This window comes from Cyprinodon tularosa, unplaced genomic scaffold (genome assembly GCF_016077235.1).
Source record: "Cyprinodon tularosa strain WSP-4 unplaced genomic scaffold, ASM1607723v1 ctg218, whole genome shotgun sequence".
Lineage (NCBI taxonomy): Eukaryota > Metazoa > Chordata > Actinopteri > Cyprinodontiformes > Cyprinodontidae > Cyprinodon > Cyprinodon tularosa.
This window is the reverse complement of record NW_024038814.1, coordinates 523,535-548,054: the sequence shown is the minus strand read 5'-3', so window position 1 is coordinate 548,054 and position 24,520 is coordinate 523,535. Positions and strand designations below refer to the sequence as shown.

Below are 24,520 nucleotides of genomic sequence, written 5' to 3'. Positions count from 1 at the left end.
GGTGGTACAGCTCCAGATCCCAACAATAAGTGATGCTGACAAACAGACTTTATGTTTAAGTTCTGGCATTTTAAAGACTCCAATACCTAAAGAATATAAATAAATGTCACAAATATAAAGAAAAAATTCATGCAGAAAACATACTTTTACAAATTTTATCTTCTCAACATAAAACTTAGAAAAGCAATCCTTACTATGAACTGTATATATATGTTAGAACAGGGTAACAGACTTCCCCATTTTAATATCTACTGTTTTCTGTATGTTTGCCTGATTTTGGAATAGTTCAAATCACTCAGAGGACAGTCAGAGATTTTACTCAAGTCGGAGAAGCGATATTTTACAAGAATATAACTCAAGTAAAAGTAAAAAGTACGGCACCGTAAAGCTACTCCTAGAAGCTTTTCTTTTTTAAATTGTTGCTCAAGTAAATGTAGCTAATTACTAGCCACCTCTGATTACTAGTATCAGTATAAAAAAACAACAACTATCCATCGTCTAAATGCCTGTACAGTTTTAACTCTTGCTTCAGTAAATACCAATATCTATATCGTATGCCGAGCGTTCTTAGAGTCTAATCCCCCTTGGAATAAAATATTTTTTGCTTTCTTATAATGGACCTTGGACTTTTTTGCTATTTGTTTGCATCTTTGCTAGGAGGTACAAACTTAATTAGCCCTATTACGTTTTGTTTACCCATTACACACATGTTCAATATTGTACCTCTTTTGGTGGTTTTATGGTAGATGTAAACAAAAGCACTTTGTTTACTAACAAACTGAGCAAGAAAAAAAAGTTCAAAATAAATAGCAAATAAACCACCAGCAGGACTAATGATTTTTTTCCCCTGTTTTTTTAAAAATACAACCAGCATAAACTACTGGCATTTCAATTTAAATGTATGAAATGAGACCATGCCCCTATAAGGAAAGAACAAAATTTAAAGCAGGACAAGATTTTTAATAAAATGATAAACTGTACAAATTTGCAGAATAGTTGAAAGTAGCCATAATGACTGAAAAGTCTGTCTTCATAAGAGTCATAGGAGAAAAAACAAAATGATGCAGTGTAGATGAACAGAATAACGCTATTATTAACACTATTAGGTAAAATTATGATGTTTGTTTGAGTAATTCCCATCTTGTCAATCAGGTAGATGTTACTCACACTGTAAAAACGATCTAGAAATAAGCAAAGACATCTTAAAATAACTGTATCTACCATTAATTTTAGTAAGTATATCAGATGATTTGCCAATGGAATTAGTATTTTTACACCTAAAATAAGATAATTAGAAATAAGAGACTGCTATTTTCTAATTTTAAATGTAAACTGTCCTGTTTCATTGGCAAAGTGTATCACTTACCTGCTCAATTCAAGAAAAAAAGCACATATTTTAAGAAACAGTGACTTACTTAGAAGCTTTTGCAGTACAGTGACTGCCATTAGTGAAGAAAAACCCTGATATACTGAAGGCCACGTCTTTAACGCAGACAATAAACTGAATTACCCAAGAGAAACCTCACTCTTCTCTTCATTGTACCATGGGATGATTACTGAGCTTAAAGGTTAAAAATGCTCTGTAAAATGAGAATCAATGGGTGGAACAGAAAAGGGAGCACAGCAAAGGTCTGCATTTGCCACGTAAAGGCACAAAAGTGATCACAGGAGATTGAGGCTGTGAAAGCAGGTGAAGAAAATAAATCAATGGCTGGAATTGATCTTGTTAACTTGAGGCAGTGGTGCAAGACCAATTGCATAACACTGTGCCCACAAAGCTCTGTCAGACAGGAGGAGAGGGAGCGAAGGACGTGAGGAGGGAGCTTTATGGATGAGGAAGGGGGGGAAGATAAAATGGCAGCTATCTTAACTAAGGGAGGTTAAAATAGTTGTAGGAAGCATTTCATTGCATTAATAGAAAGGTCACAGAATGTAGAGAGAAAAATTCAAAATAAAATAGATTGGATGAAAAGCAAATAAAAATAACATTGATCAAAAATAGATTTTTCTTTCTATAATGTGAAGGATGGCGGTTGCTTATAGATACTGAGGGAATTTCTTGTTTGTCTTGGCAGAGATCCGGGAAGCATTTAAGGTGTTGGATCGTGATGGAAATGGGTTCATTTCCAAGCAGGAGCTGGGAATGGCCATGCGGTCTCTGGGGTACATGCCCAGTGAAGTGGAGCTGGCCATCATCATGCAAAGACTAGACATGGACGGTAAGTCATGGTGTGAAAAGACTTGTCCACGTATGGGAAACAGCTTGTCATTGTACAATTTTAACATTTACAATGCATTTGTGACTTTTGTGTTTACCCGATGTTAAATTAAGATTTCTTTTATTTACTTGGCTTGAATGTTGCACCTTCTTTGCTTGTACAAGAATTCAGTTTTGTGCTTTTTTCCAAACCTTTAAAAACAAATGTAAAGCCAGAAACCTTTATTATTATGCATCATATCTTTAACATTTTAACTAAACATCAGAAAGGATGCTATCTGCAGCAGATAACAAAATTGTTTTCCTGCAGACAGTATTTGTAGAGAGGAGGTGTTCAGACCAAAACAATTCAAGATAAAATGAGAGAAAGTAATCAAATATTTTAAATTGATATTAGATTTTTAGATTGTGTTTTCACTTTAGGAATGGAAAGGCTAAACTCTTTAGGACTCAGCATTAAAGTTAAAGACATTAGACTGCATAGATCTCCTCCTGTGACTCATCCGGATCAGATTCCTCTGAGACTCAGGGAGCTCTGAGCCCCGGAGGTTCAGTCTGGTTGTGTCTTCTCTCTGCAATATAAAGTCACAGTTTCAACTTTTGAAGCGTTCCCGAGATGTGATGGTGTTTTGCTGTCCTGTTTTTAAGTATTTATTTTTTTTAAATTTAAATATCTTAAACTACTTGTTCCCATTGAAACACATTTTTTCTGCAAAATTGTGTAAAATATAACAGTACAACCTTTCTGACCTGTTATAATTCATTTAGCATTCTCTAGAATCATTTTACCTTCCACATTTCTGTCTTGATTTTATGCTGATATAACTTTTTCATATTTTTGTGAGGATGCAAGGGATGCAAATAATGTTTAGAGTGAAAGTTTATTAAAATCTACTTTAACTGTCCAGTCTATATGAGTTTCTTACAGAAGCTCAAGCTAATAATGAGTTAGAGGAGCTCAAACCATCCATCCATTTTCTGTCACGCTTAACCCAAGCGGAGTTGCGAGGAGTGCTGGTGCCTATCTCCAGCTGTCAATGGGCGAGAGGCGGGCTACATCCTGGACAGGTCGCCACTCCATCGCAGGAGCTCACACCAATCAAATTCAAAAATACCTTATTTATCTGAAAGAGAAATGAAATGTTGTTGAAACTCTTTATATGGTTTCTTTAATGAGTTGCTGTAGATGCTGATGGCCTGTCTTACAGCTGCTCTGGATGAAGAGTACTCTGATGGTCCAAAATCTTCTTAATTTTATTGAGAGTTCTTCTTTTTAAAATGTTAATCATATAGTGCCAGTTCACAATACATGTCTTATTGCACTTTACTGAGGCAGATCAGTCACATCCAGACTGACTGGTAAACAGTTTTCTTTCCAAGGAAACCCAGTTAAATGCATTGAGTCATTGACCACAGCAAATCCCTCTCACCAAGCATGCATGCAGCAACAGTGGAGAGCAAAAACTCCCTTTTGACAGGAAGAAATTTTACAGCAGAACCAAGCTCAGTGTTAAGAAGCTGGCTTGGACTGGAGAAATGAAGAAGCCATTTCTTTGTTCTTATCATGAAGCTACTATAATCTAGATATGCTAGATTATATATGGCTTCAACCTATTATTCCTATTGGTGCTGAGTCCTTTTGTGTCGACACCGTCATGACTAGAAGAAAATATTTAAACATTTGGGACTTTTCAAAATGTATATGATTTATTTTCTATATTTTTTAGGGAAAACTATTACTTTTATTCTACTCCAATGTAGACATTGGATTAAAAGAAAAAAAAACTTTCTTAAACATGACCTTTTGCCTTCTATTGTACTCCAAACAATCAATATTATTGTATAATTAATGCAAAAAAAATTGTAAAAAATATATGTATATTTTAAATATACTCAAAAGCATGAGAATAAATACATATAGCCAAGACTTTCTGCAATAACAGTCGCACTCCGCCCCTTCCATCCCTGCAGCTTCTCACCAGCCCAAAATAAATAGCTTTTGGTGCTGGAGGTTTCATAATGAAAGCATGTGGAGCACATCTGGTTAAAAAAAAAAAACAACAAAAAGATGCACCTTAAATACTGCTACTAAATTGTGAAGTAACAAAACAACAAGTATGCCTTCCTATTACTCCATTTAGTTTTGAAGGCTTTGGTGAATAATGTGGCTACTAACAACACAAGTTATACTTTAATCAGACTGAAGCCTATTATTTGAGTTATTTACTTAAAGATATAGAATGAAAAATTGTCAGAAAAAAATTGAAACTGTATTGAACAGCTGCTGAGGTATCCATGGTGTTGTGGGTTCAAGGCTTTAAAGCCAATGTGGGGAAACCAGGTTTGAATCTGAATTGTTGTGGTGTAAAAACTTTGCCAAGTCTCACAATTATGACTTGCTGTGGGCACTTCTGAATAAGAGAGAGGAAACAAACAATACTGGGCAGCTTAAGAAAACATTTCCAACCACCAGACCCTTGTTTCAACTGGAAAAAGTACATTTTGTATATCAGATATTTATTTTGCAAAAAAAAAAAAATGTTTTATATTAAAATCCCCATGTCATCAATATGTACATTTTATTCATACCAATATAAGATTGACAAGCAAATTGAAACTAAACATAAGCTGTGATAATGAAATTATATTATTGCAGGAATGAATAAAATGTATATACTTACATTACATAGAGGATTTGAATACTAATACTTTGTAACACAGTTTTGCCAAACAGGAAACTGATGATTTAGAATGTACTGAGGTCTCAGTTACTTCTTACTGTCTCTGCTTTAACCAGGAAGTAAGATATAAAAAGTCATATAATACTGTGATTAATCATACTTTCTTTCTTAACAGGAAATGACCTGTTCCTCTAAAGATTGTTGCTGTGTTAAAAAGAATAGTATTGAGTAAATGGCTGTAGCTATGATCATTTTTGATTAATTTGTTTTCTGATTAATCAGAAAAAAATACAGGTCAGTACATAGGTCTTCTGTTAAATAAAATTATTCTTAAAATAAAAAACATTTGAGCAATGTGTCAACCATATTACCTTCTGAATTCCTGCTATTTAATCCAAATGCATGCATAGTTCTTTTCTTTTCATTTCATTTCATACATTATTATCCTACATTATTTATCAAGTTAATAAAAAGCAGAGTACATTTTAAATTTATGAAACTAATTTTGAGGTCTAAGTTCCTGCTGTCTTTCAGCAGAGTTCGGAAAAAGTTCGCATGCAGTTTTTTTAAATTTAAGGCTCAGTTTTTCAATTATAATTAGGAAGTGATCAAATAAAGGCTGCATTGCAGAGTAGGAGGATTTTAGCAGATGACTGGAATTGGATGTTGACCAGATGAGGAGCAGTGAACATTTGACCCTGATTATTTCTGCTTATATTGATGGTTATTAGTTGTGCCAAGTCGCATGAGCTCATTATGACCTTCATGACAACATGAATCTTTTATTGGATTTTCAGAGCTGCCTCATTGTACCTCCTGGCCTCTTTTTAAAGCGAATCTGAGTGACCGTAATAATATGATCACAATTTCACATCAGTAATAATTCATTTGTTCTGTTTCTGGAACATATGCTGGAAAAAAGTCGAAAGCGGGTGGCTTTGACTGTGACGGATACAGAAAGTGACTCAGTTACTTTGTGTCGAACGTTGAGCTGTCACAAACTCTGCCTACAAAATGAAAGCAAACATGCTTCCATGATTTTCACAAAGAAAAGAAATCAAAAAGGTTTGAATTGATTTCACAGCACTGCTTCGTTCTGTTCAGTGTTTGTGATTCTTTTAAAAACTTTTCATTTCTTTTAAACAACTATAGCCATTTTTTTTATTCTCTATTCATATAATAACAGTAAGATGCTGTGCTGTGGCTAATACCTGCATGTAGGGATTATATCTGAGCATTCATATGGCCAGGAAGAGAGCTATTTTAGTCATTATTATATTATTCATATCAGAAGAACTCAGACTAACGTCACCCACTGGTGTTGGGAGTACAATCCTATCTCAGGGATCAGATCAGAGCTAACAAACATGGCGATCTTTCAGCTGCATTTTGTTATACTGTCCTAGGGAAAGTATTTGGACCCAACGTCATATTTATTTATTTTTACATTTGATCAAATTACAGCTACAGATCAGGGAATTTTCTTAAGGATTTGACCAGATAGAGTGACACATATTTAGGTCCCTGCTTGGTCAATTCTAATGAAGATCTGAGCTCTGTGTGCTGATTCAGCCCAGTTTCTAACAGGTTTTCTTCAATGTTTGTTCTGATTTATACATCTTTCTTCCTCACAACTTTGGCCAATTCCTCAGTTCTGGTAAATAAAAGTACCCGCTGTATAGTACGGCCAGTTTGATGTAAAACTCTGGTTTTCACAATGCATAGCATTTTATATGTGAGCGAAAAGTGTTGGTTTGAGTCGCTTGAACCACGTACAACTTTTTCCATGAATGGGGAATATAGGGTGAATGATACATTTACACACTGTCTTTTCTGCTCTTCCATTAGCCTCTCTACTTCTCTGACAAATGCTCTCCTCAACAATATGTATTTTAAATAGACATGCTTTACTTGGTAGGTGGATATGATGATGGATAGAGCAGTCCAACGCGAAATATAAATATAAAATAATATGTCCCCCAGATAAAAATATCTGGGGGACAGTGATTCGCCTAAATGTTAAGAATGCTGGCATAACATAAAGAATAAAGAATAAATTATGAACAGTTTAGTTGTGCCTTCAATTCGTTGCCCATAGGAAGACGTTACTTGGATATAACCTAAAGGAATATCTTCAGAACGGCTCCAAATGACACAAAACTCATATGGGTGAGTAGAACATGATGTAATAACGTAAAATCAAGGGCCCAATGTAAAAAAAGGCATTCCCCTTTAAACCTAACCCTCCCTTTAAACCAATCCTCACCCTGACCTGTCTTCTGTGCTTTTTGTCTTAAAGTTTCTGATTATTTTCTTTTCTTCAACCTGGTGCATTTCATACAGTTCAGGGTAAACTTCAAAGACTGTTGGTTTCTTGTATCCTGCTTCTTTTGTATTCAAAGCTGAAGCACATCTTTTCTTATATTTATGCCACTCACCAAGTCTACCTTCTGTCATCCTCCTCCTATTTGACCTTTTGACCTGTGTTTTTCCTGCTGTTTATGTATGAAGTAGAGTCATAATTTCAAAATCAGCACAGATGTGCTGTAAACTGCAAGTTGTTTTATCAACACCTTGATTTTGACAGAGATCCCCATCTCATTGAAATATGATTAAAAAGGAAATCTAAAGGAGCGATGAAAAAAGGCTGACACAATTATAATTAAAATTTAGTTTTACTTAATAATAATTTAGTATCAGCAGTCAATCTTCCTCGGCTTTTAGGACACATTATCCGACACAGTCACAAGATCAGAAATAAAGTCTTAAAATGTACATTGAATTAGCTGTTTTGGAAGCTGACAATGTTTTTTCATTGCAAAGTAAAACTATATGCAAAGCAGAGGTGCTGCATTTGGGACTCCCATTAGTTTTTCTCCATTTCTTCTAGGCCTGTACTCCGTCCTGTGTGGTCATTTCTGACCAGTGAGAGCAATGATCGTCCAAATTGTAGGCTTTACTTTGAGTTATCATTGACTTGCAAAGGGTTAAATTTGAAAACAAATTGCAAACCTAACAAAAAAAAATAAAGCCCACTGTTGGTCCGAACCAAACAAGCAACGGACTTCGGTGGTCTGGCTAAACCGTAAGTTTAGAGCACATTAAAAAAAAGTGGATTAACCCCTAAACTTTTCACCCCCTCATAAAAGACAAATAATGAATGAAAGAGAATGTGTATAAACCATGGCAAAGCATAATCTAACATTACAATGTAGTTTTCTATTACTCTAAATTCATAAAGCAAGTTACAAGCTTATTGACAGTGATATTTTCATAGAGTCAATGTTTTCATTCAGAGCTTAAAAGCAAGAGAAGACTGATTTATACGAAGACATGTTTAATGTTTTAATGTCTGTATAACTGTAGCAGGTACTCTGCCACAAAAAGATATGAAGACCGTAATCCATGCTTTTATCAATACAAGATTGGATTACTGCAACTCTTTATATGCTGGCTTGGACCACTCATTTTTACACCGTCTGCAGTTGGTACAAAAGTCTCCTTACTGGCACATGTAAACGTGACCACATATCACCTGTTCTAGCTTCACTGCACTGGCTCCTAGTTGTTTTTAGGATAGATTTTAAAATTTTATTGTTTGTTTTTAAAGCTCTTAATGGTCTAGCCCCCCAGTATTTGACTGAGCTTCTCCAAATTCATGCCCCGGCCAGAACACTGAGATCCTCTAATCAGCTGCTACTGGCGATGCCTAAAACCAGACTTAAAACTAAAGGTGATTGTGCCTTTATGGCAGTGGCACAGAGACTCTGGAATAACTTGCCTTGGCATGTTAGCTCAGCAGGCTCCTTTGAGGTTTTCAAATCCTCTTTAAAATCACATTTCTTCTCCCTGGCTTTTAATCATGTCTAAGTGGACATTTGGCAAAATTTTATTTTAAAATTTATTTTATTCTAAAATGTATTTTAAATGAAACATTTATCTCATTCTATTTTTATGTGTTTATGTATTTTAGTCTTTAGCTTTTATCTTATGTTCCTTAACTGTGATTCCTGTACAGCACTTTGGTCAACCCCGGTTGTTTTAAATGTGCTTTATAAATAAAGTTTGAGTTGAGTTGAGATAAAGTAAAAACAAACCGCAGAGAGCTGACTACATTTAGGCAGTGTCAATGATATATATAGCCTTGATTCAGAAATCTGTACATTATCAGCATTTAGACAAGTGTTAGCTGCCTGGTCTGAAAAAGGTAGAAGCTTTGACTTTGAGATGATTGACAAGCGTGCTAATCATGCAGAAATGCTTGGAATCACAATCAAACTGAAAACAGCTTCATTCTATTCAGTATGAAGTAATTTGCATTTTTTTGTCAGCAATACTATTGCAGTACAGTCATTGCCTTTACAGTGCGGGTAAATGAAAAAAAAGCAACACCTATTGAATGTTGTTAAACATTCAAGCTGTTAGACAGGCTGCGGACTGCAGCTAAGATGCTCTCTGGATTTTGGTAGATGATTTTATTTTGTAACAGTACGAGTAAAAGTGTTTAGCTATGGTTGTATTTTTTTTTTTTTCCCACCGGCACTACTACATTTGTAACAGTAGCGGCAGCAGCACATCTGTGAGATGAAGTGGTACCAGTTAAATATCTTGGTGGCAGATTTGTAGTTTAACCTCTATTTGTTCCAGAAAAAGTCATAAATCCTTCAGCAGTGACAGGAAAACCATTACGAGAACGTGTGGAAAGTCTGCACCATATTATTTGCACATCAGTGAAGTTATGATTATGTAGTTCATTCGGTAAAGTTGATATGTTGTTTAGTTTTTTGTTTTTTTCACTTATGTGTTTTTTTAAATCATTTTGTTTATTTCATATTTTTATCAATCTTTAACCCATATTTTGATTAAATGAACAGTAGATCCATATAAAGGGGTTCCATTCTTCATATCCCAGCTTTCTTCAAGTTATTTACATACGGTTTCTGACTCCACTCGTCTGAATATGTCCAAATCCATGTTTATCTTTATATATATATATATATATATATATATATATATATATATATATATATATATATATATATATATATATATATATATATATATATATATATATATATATATATATATACTTCCCATTTAATGCCAAAGAACCAAAGAAAGTGCCATCTGGGTTAATCATAGTGTATCATGATCTTTGAAAGGACAATGTGATCATAATGGGAAGTTGGAAGTTGTCTCTTTTTTATTTTCTTTTTATCAACATTAAAATAATAACATACTCATAGTTAACATTTGTGTAACTTTAGTAATCATTATTTTATCTTAAAGCACTATAAACAATTTTTGCTTTCCTATTTAACAAAATGAAAACACCAAATACTGTATTCTTGTTTTGTTGTGCCCGCTATCAGTTTAATTATAGCTTACAGCAGATTTATAATATAATTATTATTATCTACTTTTGTATTAGGGTTATATTATAGTTATTTCAATAACCTATTATTCCAGGTAAGAGTTCTGAGTAACATTTACTGAAAAGGAGACTTTTTGGTAAAAACTTACTAAACTGACCTGAATTGATGCCAAAGAGACACTGCTCAGGCAGAGTGTTCTTATATGGTTGGTTAGAGCTGTGCGTCCTGCACAGCATTTCAGATATACTGTGACACTGTGACCACCTCCATTTACAACTCAAAGGTGTAACAGCTGTGCATCATCCTCAAGTATCTGACCATTTCACACACCACTAGACACAATGATGGAAAACCAGATGTATTCCTCATGAGGAAGGGAATTAAACCTTTACTCTACCAAAACATGATCATCAGCCACATCACTGGATTATTAGTTTCAACTTCATACAGATGCTTGATGCTGTTTTTGTTTCAGAAACCAGTCCCCTTCTTGAAGTTATTCATATCCTCCTAATCCAGTGAAAGTGAGCTGTTTTTGTTTTTTTATCTCATCTCTATTTTTTTAATGAAGGGGTTTCAGGGATTCACTGATGACTTTATTAATTTTCAGGACTTGTGGGTTTCCAACATTTATAGACAAGACGTAGATCTCATCACCATTTCCCCTGCTTCTCCTGTTCCAGGTGATGGACAGGTTGATTTCGAGGAATTCATGACGATCCTTGGTCCAAAGCTCCTGTCGTCTGAAACGAGGGAAGGTTTCCTGGGGAACACAATAGATACCATCTTCTGGCAGGTAAATATAAGTCCTATTTAAAAAAAAAATTTTTGGCTTTGGTTATGATTTAATCAGTTTGTTCATCTCTGAAGGGTTGGATGTATTGACACATTTGAAATATAAGAAAAAATTGATCTGAAGATGATAAAGAGGATTATTTTGTTGGATTCGAAGACAGAATTTGCAGCTTCAAATACGATCATAAAATCTTTTCTTTCTCTCATAGTGGCATAATGTGTGAAACTATCTTGGAGAACATAAAATTAATCATTCAGAAATCAGGGAAGGAGCAGGCAGAATTAGAAGAAATTAAACATGTTTTCGTGAAAAGCTCATAAGTTTTGACAACAATGATGCTTCTAATGAAATCCTCTTCTGAACAAAAACCTTCCTATGGAGGAGGGGTAAGTCTTTCTTCTATAACTACATCAGCAGTTTCACCGAGTTCACTCTTTTACTCCAACAAACAGATGCATTTTGCCTTGTCTGATAAATGTATGCCTTAGAGCCCTCAAGGACTTCGCTCAAGTCTAAAGCAAATTTAGATTGGGGGAAATGAACCACATTGCATGATTCATCATGATTATAGATACAGTATATTTAGATCACAAATGATAACTTTCATGATATGTTGAAGATTAGGTTTCTGTTTGTATTTTAGCCGCTGAATCTTAGAACAATACTAGTGTGATGTGCAACATCTTTAGGTGCTTGTTTTCTTGCTTGTTTAAAGCTAGCAGTGCTTTGCTAAATGATTTATACCTCTTGAACTTCCCTGCACTTCATCGTCTGTTGCCATCAAGTATTGCATACTTGTGAAATGGAGGGAAAATCGTTTACAAACCTTTTTACAATACAATATTGTGTTGGGATTTTTTTATTTATTCCCTGTTTCTCTTATGACCTTCAATAAAATCCCAAATAAACAACTGAATTCAAAGGACAGTATAAATCCTGCTGGTCCTTGAAGGCTTCAGGCTAGAGAGGATAAAGCATCATGAAAACCTAGAGCTCTGCAGACGGGTCAGGGAAGGTTTGGAGACGTTTAAAGCAGAGCTTGGTTATAAATCAAAATGTAAACCATTGAACATTTCAGAGTCTGCAATGGTTATTCTATGCATTCTTCAAATCTGTTATTATTCTAATCTGTTATTTCCTGGTTTTGTCCTAGTTTACCTCATTTTTGTGTTTTTTTTTCTTTTCCAAGTTCAGATCCAAGCTTTTTCATTAATTATCACTATCCTGTTAGAGTCCAGACATAAATCCAACTCAGATACTAAGACTTGAATATTGATGTCCATAGACCTTTTCTATCCAAGCTGATTTTCAGACGTGTGTGATTTCAGCTGCATGGCGTCTATTTATATTTTAAGGCCCCCTAAGGAATTATGAATTCAATGGGCAAATAATCCTGACATCTAAAATCTATCCATCCATCCATTTTCTGACATGCTTTACCCCAAACGGGATGGCGAGAAATCTAAAATCAAAAACAGCTAAAACTTAAAAACAGCAGTTGTGTTTTGTATAGATATTATGCCAAATTAGTATTGTATCATATGCAGAGTTTCAGTATTGATACTCTTCCGGATGTCAATATTTCTGACAACCCTATTACTCATAGCCTGCACTCTCTCTGTGGCTGTTGCATCTGCAGATGCAAACAACTAAAGAAAGATTACTATACTCAAATTTCTTACACTGATGTCATAAATTAATTTGCAACCGGAAAGCTAGAAAGCAATATAAGGTAAAATGTTTAGAAGAAAGGCAAATTATTTTTTGAATAGAGCCTTTATGTTTCACAATATTGAAATACAGTGTATTTACAGAGCTTTAACGACTAATTACTAAACTTTAAATTTTGTTTTTTAAAGAAAACCTGTGCAAGTTTTTACCCAACTATTAGCTTAAATTCTGATATATGAAAGGATTTTTAGTTTAGGTCAATATACTGTACAGAACCTGGTGCATATTAACTCAACTATCAATAAAAAGGCCATAGAAATAAATCTTAAAATTTACAATAAACATTGCTTAAAGGTAAATGAATAATTATGCCCAAAACGAGTAATTTAGAGCACAAAATAACATTTGATTAGCAGAATTTTCAATAGGCTTGTTAAAAATCAAGCACTATTCCAGTGAAAGTCCCCATGTAAGAGCTGTTTTGATTTTTCAGCATGATTTCAATACAACAACAATATAATGTTGTAGTAAGTTCTTTAAAATCTCATTTCACTGTGTGCATGGAGAGAATATGTGTGCAGTCTCATTCATCTTCATCACAACAATCACAATTGCCACTCAGGTCTGTCCTACATGCAAGTAGAACTGTGAGATCTCTGGGAAAAAAAACCCGTCTGCAGTTCTATACGCTCCATCTGGATTTTCAAATGTCCTTATAACACAAAAGAAGTAAATGAATGGCAAAATAATAGAGCAGAACAAAATCTCAGAATGTTGGTGCTAAATTGCAGTGTTCTAAAGTGCAGTACAGTGGTTTAAAGAATATGATTGACTTGTGAACTCCCTGTGATAGCTATCAAGAATTGAATAGAAAAGGTATAAAGATCTAAGCCTTCCTATTCAGCCAGCAGGGACAGGAGTATGCAAACCATTCAAAATACCTTACCTGTGGCTGGTTGCTGCTTTAGGAACCAAGCTTTAACATGAACCAATATTTTGAAAACTTTACAGCATCTTGATAATGAAAAAAACATCTTCTCATTGATTGTACAATACAGTGTTTACTTTTTCATATACTTTCAGCTGGACTGTGTTTGCATTTGATGCTTTAGCCAAGGCTCTGACAAAGACTTGGCACGTGCAGTCAAAAGTGGTGCTTTAGAGTTCAAGGTATCAGTGCAGAGGGAAAGGGAAGTTCACTGATTGCATTTTGAATCTCAGTATCAATAGATAAAATGATTTCCTATAATAAACAAGGATATATTCTGTATCTGCAACTTTAATCTCTATCTGTATATTTCTTCCTATGATAAATTTAGTCTATGAGGTTGCTCTTAAATTCAAAAACTTAATTCTTGAATTTCTGCCTGGATACATCAAATCAAAGTTATTCTCCCCACTTCTACTTCCTTACTGTGTCTCAAAAATGTTATGGACTGAAATTAGGAAGCGGTCTATACAATATGTATATCTATCTAACAGGAATCAGTTATAGAGTGTATCCTGAAGCTAGTCACTCTGAAGACTTAAACAGAATTTAAGGGATTTCTAAAAGAGAAAAAGCCGCTTTAGTTCCTTTTGAAACTTATATTTTTGTGTGAAGTTAACATAGGTTCAATTAAGTAAAAAAAAGAAATATATACAGGCAGGAAACACTAAGTCGATGAGACTATGAAATATATACCATAAGCTTCCTTTGGGTTATCATATGAAATATAAACCTTGTATGCATTACTGCTTCTTTGACACACATTCCTAACTGGATGTATTGGTGCACAGAGTCAGGAAAAGATCTGAACACTCAGTGACAGTCTGTGCTTTCCTTTATTTTTAAATAATAAGTAATAAATTTAATATTAAATTTGGGGAACATTAATATGGAATGAAAAGACAGAATTATCAAGCCCAAGCGAGTAGTAAGGACCTGCTCGGAATGTCTGGTGAAGCCCTCATTCAGGGACATACTCATTTCCCACCTCTGGAGGGAGAATTTCCCAAATCCTGCAAGAAGTGGGGGAAAAGTAAGCCCCATTTACACTACCTTATTGAAACTGTGCCAAGATCGGTCTGAGCATGGAAACTGAGTTAACTGTTGAATGTAAATGGCATGCACAACTGAACCGGTCCGCACCAGACACAACCGAACTGTGCTAAACTGGTATTAGTTCACCAATAGGGCTCAGAGCGGTTCATTTCTGGCTGGATTCTCAGATAACAAAGAGCACATGAGCAGAATGCGTCATCTCTTTACAGTCAGCCTCTTTAATCATGAAATTTCAGACATTCATAAAAATACTAGCTTCCCTACCGTGCCACATTATTTACAGTGATGATTCTGCTTAGCAGCGTAATGAGTTAGATTAGACTGTTGTTTGTCGTATCCACTTCCCAAAAGCCGACTCTGTCAAGTCAATTAACCAAAGGCTGCCTTCTTCACCTGATTCTCCACTAACTTCCTCAATGTTATATGCGCTGCCATGTTGATTTGTTTGATTACCTCTAGAGAGCAGTAGTACCGTAGATTGTCACTAGGAGGAGAGGAAACGTGCTAGGTTAGTGTGTAAATGGTCGTAAGGAACCAAGCTCGGCGTGGTTAACTGATCCAAGCTCGGCACGGATTCATTATTACAGGGTAGTGTAAATGGGGATGTGGTCCGAGGACATGTTCATTGCCTCTATTGTTGATGCGACAGCTTTTAAGCTGCGGTTGTATTTATTGTTAGGCCAAACTTGCTGCTGCACAGGTGGTCAACATGGAAAAACTTGGGTGTAAGAGGAATTTGGTCTGAGACCATTGAGAGAAAAATGCATTAAGCCTCTGTAGAGAATCAGTGAGGCTCAAAGTGAATTTGGCAAACTGTCTGGGAAGAGGGGGAAGCAGTGTTTTTTTAAAATGTCTTTAGCCGCAGTGGGGAGCTGCTGTCCCTAAATAAGGAAAATGTGGAATGAATACTTTGAGGATCTCCTCAAGCCAGGTGACACACATTGTCTGGTCTCTGTACAAGTTGAGCAGGAGTTTGTTCCGCATTGATGTTCCCGATGCATGTTGGACTCCATACAGGCCCCCTGTCCACAGTCCTCTCCGTAACCTTTATGGACAGGATTTCTGGGCACAGTCAAGGAAGAGATGTGTGGTTTAGGAAGCAGCAGATTTTGTCCCTGCATTTTGCAGATGACATGGTTCTGCTGGATACCTCCTCCCAAGACCTTTAACATGCACTGGAGCAGTTTACAGCAAATTGTAAAGTGGTCTTGATGAGGATCAGCTCCTCCAAATCCAAGGATATTATTCTTGACCAGAAAAAGGCGGCGTCTTCCACTCAGATTGGAGGAAAGTTCCTGAATCAAGTGAAGAAGTTCAAGTATCTCGGGGTCCTATGAAGGGAGAATGGAGTAGGAGACTGATAAAGTGAACAGTGTAAGAAACACAGCACCTTTCTGTTGTGGTCAAGAGAGTGCTGAGCCAAAAGGCAAAGTTTTCAATTGACCAGTTGCTCTACATACCTACTCTCACCTATGGTCATGAAATCGGGATCATGCTCACAAGAACAGATCCCCAGATACAGGTGGCTTAAATGAGCTTGGATGGCTGGGCACTGTCTTAGCGATAAAGCAGGGAGCTCAATCATCCAAGAGAGGTTCGGAGTAGAGCCGCACCTCCTCCACATGTAGAGAGCAGAGGTTGCTTGGACATCTTTTTCAAATGCCTCCTGATACTTCCATCAGGAGGTGTTTTAGACACGCCCCACCTGGAGGAGGTCCATGAGACGACCCAGGACTACGAAACCGCATGGAAGTGAACCATTGGAAGTATTATTAAAGGCTGAGTTGGCTACATATTCCTAATTTAAAGATATTTAACCAAGACCAATAAAATTGTTGTGTATTTAAAGTATTTTAGCAGATTTAAGTTTTCTACAGTACAACCTGAAAACTAGGAGTCTTGAAACCGTGTAATTAATCCTTATTATTTCTGTCCTTAAAAGTAATATCTTTTAATATGGAAAATTGAATTGGATGTGCATAATTTTTTGCATTTAGATGGAGTGACTCTGTGTAGCCCTCAAATAATCGACTCGTTAAAGAAGTACTGTTAAAATTATCTCAATCTAAAGTCTGGCAAAAACAAGCCAACAAACAAAAAAAAGATACTGAATCTCAATCCTGTCTTGGTTCTAAACCTTGGATGAGGGAAACTTACATTTTGTCCTTGCAGGGAGATTTTCTCATCCCAGTAATATCAGTTGAAGTGTCACATCCTCACCAGCTGGGGTGATGGGTAGTGATTCACTCACTCATACACATTTGCACACATTTTCATCTTGCTAGAGGACCATGTGTTGACTTCGATTGATAATCAGTCATTTTCAACCATTTTCTATGCCTTAACCTTGATAACAACCCTAACCTAACCGTTACCAGTGAATACTTACCTCTAATCCGGACCTAAATTCAATTCACACCTTATTTCAAAACTCTGGTTAGAAAAAAAAACATGAGGTGAGGACCAGCAAAAAGCCCTCACTTTGGTACAAACAGTCCTCAGTTTGATAGAAATAAAAAACCCAACAACAAATAATCTGATGCCAAAGCATGAGCACACACATACACAAACCTTTAAACACAATTAGATTTGCCCTGAAAGAGTTTTTGAAAGTGTCTAATCTTCTCCTTAGCTGGTTTACAATAACATTTTTCTGTTCTTTGTTTAGCTAATCCCCAGCCACATAATTAACAAAATGTTGTATAATTGAATTTGGAGTAGTAAACAGATGGCCTCCCCTGATAAATTGAGAAATACTGTTTATGTTTCTCACTGTAAATTCTTAGGGGCCTTTTGTTGTTTTGTATACTCTTCAACATTTCTTTTATCACCGAGAACACATTATTTTAGGTTATATTGCCAATCTTTCTTTCCCACTTTTTTTTTTGAAGGAGAGCTTTTTATCCTTTAAGGACACAGTTACAGTTTGTTCATTCTTGTCGACTAAGAGCCATTTAATGATAACAGTTGGTTCGGTTTGGTAATAATAGGGTTGATGAGGTCACAGACGTCTAAATTATTTTTAGGTTATTTGGTTTCTTCTCTCAGAAAAAACAAACAAAACAAACAAACTCAAGTTGGGACAACCAAATACTTGATGCTATGGCTGTTCTACAGTAAGGCTATGTTCCATGTTATTAGAAAACATGGACATTTTGATTCTATCAGTAATATGTTTCTGGTTAATATTTAAGATAAAAGCTTTTTACAAAAGATAGTTTAAAGTTGCATAGGGCTTCATGCTTCGATCAGTGTGTTCAAGGGCAGCTGAGGCTACAGTTTAGCTTGCCACCATCACTGTGTGAATGTGTGAATAGGTTAATGACTGAATGTAGGCCTAAGGTAAATAAGTACAGGTCTTTTACCATTTATCCCTTTAACACCAAGTGTATCATACTTGATACATGAGTTTTTGAGACCTGGACATCATAGGAGTAATATTTTTATTCTTGAAAAACGTTACTTACACAATCAAACAAACACAGTGAACTGAAAATCCATAGTAAATTGCACAAAAATGTCTTATGTATTACAAGTGGTATAAAAGACTTATTTAATTTAAATTATTCAAATGGAAGTTTTTTTTCATCTGTCAGAATGTTCAGTCACAGTTCTACTTTAAAAATTAGTTTTTCTGATAAATTTCACCCTGCCACATTTCGAAGTGCATCCAAAGTGTTATCATTGGCTGCAAGCCAATATATGCCAAAATTTCTGTTTTAAAAAAACATATGAGAATCCATCTTCTACAGCTCCATCTTAAATTGTTTGGGTCCGACAAAAAAAGACAAAAACAATAAAAAAAAAAAAAACAGGTGGGCCAATAACATTTCAATATTTTGGTTTGTGGCAGGACATATAGCGATGATGGATATAAGAGCTGCCAAGTATACAACCAAGCCAGAATAATAATAATCATAGCACAGTAGCAGGATGTACGCATCGCTGATGCTATCACATCTGTTTTGTCACAATTCACAATTTCATCTTTAAAACAGGAACAACAATAAAGTTAAAGCATACATTGTTGTCCTCACATCTGCTAATATTTCATTTGGTACCATGATTGGCTAAAATCAAACTTTGGTAGGTGGGCTCCATGTGTCACTTCGCCCAGTTAGCTCAAAAGGTTCTCCTGGATGTTTTTTTCTTTCCCCGACCAGATTTGATGGGAGCAGTCCAAAATGTATGTGTAGAACTAAACCTGAGCTCTACACATTATCAATCAGACCATTATGTCTGTTTTCTCAAGGTTCCGGTTGGTACTTCTATAAGAAACTTTATTGAAAATTATTTTCGGAGTAAAGTCATATACAGAGAGAGAAAGAGGTAGAGGCAAGAAATGCCGCATGAAGGGAAAAAATAAAACAAAACAGCAAAAATCGTCAACACAGAAGATTTACAATAACCCCCAAAAGTTTGCTTCCACGCCTGTATGAGATAAGAGGGATAGAAAACAGAGATAATAAAAACTGCAGAAAGAAGATAGCACACAACCAAAGTAAACATCAAAAAAAAGCTTAGAGAGCAGCAGATATCCTTTAGATATCCAAGGCAAAATCTATGTTGTTTACACAATATTATTCAGGGTGACATATATATTTACTGTAGCTGCAGCTTAGTATTTAGTATGAGTGTGTATCTGTGAACACCTGGGAACCAATTTACCGTGGTATGTATGCAAAAGGGCTCAGTCCCTGAGGGGCCGGACCCCAAAGTGCATAGTGCCGAGGTCCAAAGGGGCTGCAGCAGTGAGCCCATGGTGGACCAGGATGAGAGCGCAGGGGTACTAGGTCTGGGAGACCCAGGTGACCAGGAATGGAAGAGCGGCCACCAAAGTACCCAACCCCCAGTTGAGAAACATGCCAGCAGACAGGCACTTGTCACAGGCAGGGAGCATAAGAAGGGCTAGGAGGCAGGCCCTACTTATACTTGGGTCCTAGGATGTTCAGTAGGTGGGGCGGGAGAGGCAAACACCCTAACTGACAGGTTGACAAAGATAACTTCTAATTCATCTAGTCACATTTACACAATCCCTCCCTTAGCCCCATGCGGACGTACAGGTCCTCAAAGGAGACGCACATAAGGAGAGAGGCTAAACATATTCTCACACTCCTCATAAATAGTGTATGTATGAGGAGAAGGAAAAGTTTCACAGACCCAGGAGGACATACCTAGACCCACAATTGTGGCAAGAGGGCAGGCAAAAAAATAGGGGCAGGGACCATGTCCACAAAAGGCACAAAAGCGCATGTACTTCTTGCAAAGAATGAGGAGAGCCCACCTGCCCCACTCATCCTCACCACCTTTTACAGAAGAACCATAAAGAGCTTTCTAACCAGCTGTCTTACTGTTTGGTGTGGAGGCTGCAGCGTCTTAGACTGGAAGAAGGTGAGAGTGTTGAAAACAGCAGAGAGGATTATCGGGGCTCCTCTTTCCTCCATTAAAGACATTTCATCCCAGCACTGCGTGTCCCAAGCCCGTAACATTATCAATGACCCCTAACACCCCCACCATGGGTAAAAAAAAAACCCCTGAATGTTGGAACTGTAACTAATATAAAGTTGTATGTTTACATTATCTCTGCTGCTTACCTTGATCACGGCTGCACTTAAAAACAAAATGTCTTGAGAGCTGTACTGAATGAAATTTATGTTTGTATACACTTCGTGTATACAAAATAATAATAAAGTGTGTCTAAGTGCCAACAATCGGAGGAGAGCAGCAGGGTAGTCAGGGACTAGCCCCAAAAACACCACCCCAGACCCACCACTAGGGGGGACAACCCACCCCTAGAAGGGCAACCCCCGGACAACTCCGGGCACAGCCCCTCCACAGCATCCCCCCAGAAACCACACGCCCCCATAGATGGCAGAAACGGTAGCCAACTTGCCGAAGAGCACAGCTACTCAATGCCACTCCAGGCCCCCACACCCATATGGTCCTCTTATACCCATGGCTGCAAGGCAATTGCACCCCAGGTAGTTCACCCCCCTAGGCCAAGTTGCAGGGCACGCCAGCCCAGTTGCCAGACACGCTCCAGCATCCTCTCTCTCGACTGAAGGCACAGGCCATGCACAGGGTCAGGACAGGCAGTATGGCAGACCCTTACCACAAGCTGAGATGCATCCGGGCATGGTGGTCTTATCCTACCTGCATGCAAGGATTGGACCAAATCCTCCAATATCCAAGACAACACCCAAGGCCAGGAACCGGCATCCACCATCTCGGCAGACAGACCTGACTTTAAAGCCATAATATGAGAACTACTTAACTTAAAGTATTACCCCCCTATAGTTTAAGTTAGAATTTAAGGACAGAATTTCTGCAAGGAGCAGCTAGGAAAATGTTTAACTATGCGAACCGAACCGCTGTGGAAAACATGGCGAAAAAGAAATAGCTCCTAATGGCGATGATTCACAAATGTAAACAGCCAGAGAAATCCCGTGATTTAGCCCATATATATCACCACTATCAACATACTGTGAAAAAACTCCAGGAAAGAAATTACTGTCGCTCTCATACGGCTTGAAGATGCTTTGATAAAGTTGTACACGGCTGTCTTTTCTACTAGCTCGTGTAGTGTGGTGTTGTCAGTTTGCTCTTTGTGTATAAATGCTGCAGACGCTGTGACTGACGGCTCATTTTCTGCACGGAATGGTATAATGACCCCTTATGTGTTTAAATCGTAGGTCTTCAACAGGGGGTCTGTGACCCCTATGGGGTCCACGGAGGTACAGTACTGCATTGGGTTTTGGTTGATTAGACTTTTATATATATATATATTCCCCCCTGCAATTTTTTCCCCTAATTGAAATGTCTTTAAATACACATTAACATGAAATTATCACACTGTAGTAAACCGATAAATGGAGACTGAAGATGTCTTTCAGTCATCAATGCACACATTCAGCGACACACAGGACCTCTTTGAAGATGGGCACAATGTTATTCACAACACCTGTCCCATCAAGAGGAATCAGAATCAGAAATACTTTAATAATCCCAGGGAGAAATTACTTTCGTTACATTACTCCATATGTAATAGAGGGACTATAGGACCAGTTTGATATAACACAATTTCATACAATATATAATTAGGGGGTCCCTGCTTTATCTCGCCGTTAGTTTGGGGGTCTTTGGACTGAAAAACTTTGGATTCCAACAATGCATTCCAACAATCATAGGTGGGCATCAATCTGGCCTCTAAGTTACCAATGTGTGGCCATGGGTAGGAATTTTGCATATACTACAGTAGCATCGTAAACTTAGTAGAGCTTAATCAAGGTCTGATCCAGTTCACGCTACAAATGAAAAACTCTATAGTTAGCGTAAAGAAGGAGCCTTTTGAGGATTTAAAGCTGCAGTCTGTTACATTGAGAAGAGAACAGACTTCGACTGAAAATTTGAAGAAAAACAGGTTTCACACCTCTCCCCCACCCTCACTGCTTCACTCATGCCCCACCTCCAAGCTCCACCCCTCTCACAGCATCTGCGGGGCTACCACATGTGACCAGAAGCGTCCAAGCAGCGTACGCGGCATGGAGTGTGAACCGGTAAGAGCGATAACACTCACCTCCAAGCAGCTAGATATAAGATGCTGGTTATACCGAAGTTAAGCAGTGTAAGCAGTTGTCGGCAGGGGCAGTAAGGGGAGTTTCTCTTTCGCTGGTGGCTGTCGCTCCGCCATGACTTCCACGCGCGTCCTCCTGACTGCGGCAGCCGGGCGCTGCGGCAGGTTCAGCGGTGAGAGGGAGGGGGCGGGATTCAGCGTGTGTGAGCTGTGATTGACACTCCATCAGACGCTCCTCTGGCTGTGATTGGTTGTTTTGTCTCGTCCCGAAATATTCTTTCCAGATTGAAATACAGGCAGTAGGTGGGACCAATTGAAGCAGTTTTTTTCACAGGTTACATATCACATGTACTGCTGTCTGAGCATAGGGACAGTTTTAGCCAATATGACAAAAAAGTGATTTTTAAAAACTTACAGACTTCAGCTTTAAGACTTGACATGTGAAAACTGTGTATATACAAATAAATTTAAACTGTGTATTTGGATCTTTGCAGCTTTATTTGAACATAACAATTAAAGGGGTAATTAAGCAAACCTGGGGAAAAACCAATTAAGGTGTAATTTAGCACACACCAAATTTCCCCATTCACAAACCTGCATTCAGATATGCAAGTAGATGTAAATGAGCTCCAGATGTATGTTTCTTCATGCAATCAGGATCAATGTATTCAAACCAGAACAAGAGGAATTTATTAAAACCTGTGTTGGAGATCCTCTAAATGAGGACCACTAGAGTTTTTTCATGACTTTACAACTAATTAGAATAGTGCAGAAACAATTAGACAGGTCTTAGACATTATTTTCAAAGAATACAATTCTGGTTAGGATCAGGGTGAAAGGGCCTTTTTAAACTTGACATATGTTTTTACTCATACAGCTAAAATATACAATTTTAGTGCCTCAAAAGTGAGGCACTAAAATTTATTTAGTGTCTGCTTTATCTCCTTTATCACCTGTGAATAGTTGATGCACACAAATCTAAAAGCAAACCAACTGAGTGGAAAAACAAGGTGCAACCTGGTTATATCTGGTTAGGATAAACAAAACTAAGGAATAAATTACACAGTCATAATATCTGCAGTAAATCCGAGAAAATGTTGCACAAATGCCCTGTTATTAATTTTAAACTTTTGTCATCCAATAGATAATTGGAGGATTTTCAGACATTTTACGAAATGGGATTTCATTATGCAGCGTAGACAAAAATTATATAAGTAAGAGTAGCACTACTTATACATTCCTTTATTCATGGAAAGGTAGAAAGTAGCAAAAAATGACTCGAGTAAAATTAAAAAAGCACCTGTTAGTATTGCTACTCGAGTAGTGAGTAATTGTTGGCACATAACTTAGGATTTAATGTTTGAAATTATGTAATTAGACTGAAAGTTACATGCTAATTCAGGAATTTCATGGTATAAAACAAAAATAAAATACAAATAAATAACATTATAAAAAACTAGCAAATTCAAGCACACAAAACACTGTTTCAGCTTATATTTTTAACATAAACATATAGAAACCAATTTGTATATCTTTTATAACATATAAGCAATGCATATATGTTATAAAGGATACAGAAACCAGTGAACTTATCTATTGTTGTATCAAATCAAAGCTATGTAAAGGCCTAAAATCCTATAATTAAAAATGTTTATTGATCTTAGATTGAAATTTATATCAGATTTTCAAACAATGAGTCTAAAACAAATATTCTTATTTGAGAAAAGTAAACTGATGTCCAACATTTCATATTTAAAAAAAACCCTGCTTTTTAGCCTAAAGGCACGTAATTGACAATTGTGTCTAAAAAAACAAAAAAGAAAAAACATGTAGTCTTTAGTGAAATCATTAAATTTGAAATATGTGCAGAATTGGTAATAAGATATCAGTCAATTCTACATTTTTAGGTAGCTTTTTAACAATTCTAGTGTAAAAACAAGCTTGTACACAATGTATAGGATCACAATATCAGTCTTTGCAAAACTGTAATTCCAAAAGACATATTTTAGTTATTGAATATTATACTTCAATTGGAATATTTGCTAATTTTCCATGTCAGTAATATTCTTGGCTTTCAATGCCTATAGAGCTAAATCTCATGGGGAGCTTTGGGGATATAAATTAGAAGGATAATGTAAGTTAATGGGCGGCATAATCATTAA

At 36.7% G+C, this 24,520-nt stretch overlaps 1 protein-coding gene across 2 annotated transcripts in view; it reads left to right on the top strand.

Moving 5' to 3' along the window:
- caln1 (calneuron 1) overlaps positions 1-24,520 on the top strand; it is a 110,600-nt gene that overhangs the window by 49,353 nt on the left and 36,727 nt on the right. For both annotated transcript variants that reach the window (XM_038285965.1, XM_038285964.1), the window contains exons 3-4: positions 2,076-2,219; positions 10,958-11,070. In XM_038285965.1, the coding sequence (XP_038141893.1) occupies positions 2,076-2,219; positions 10,958-11,070 (257 nt within the window). The remainder of the gene's footprint in view (positions 1-2,075; positions 2,220-10,957; positions 11,071-24,520) is intronic.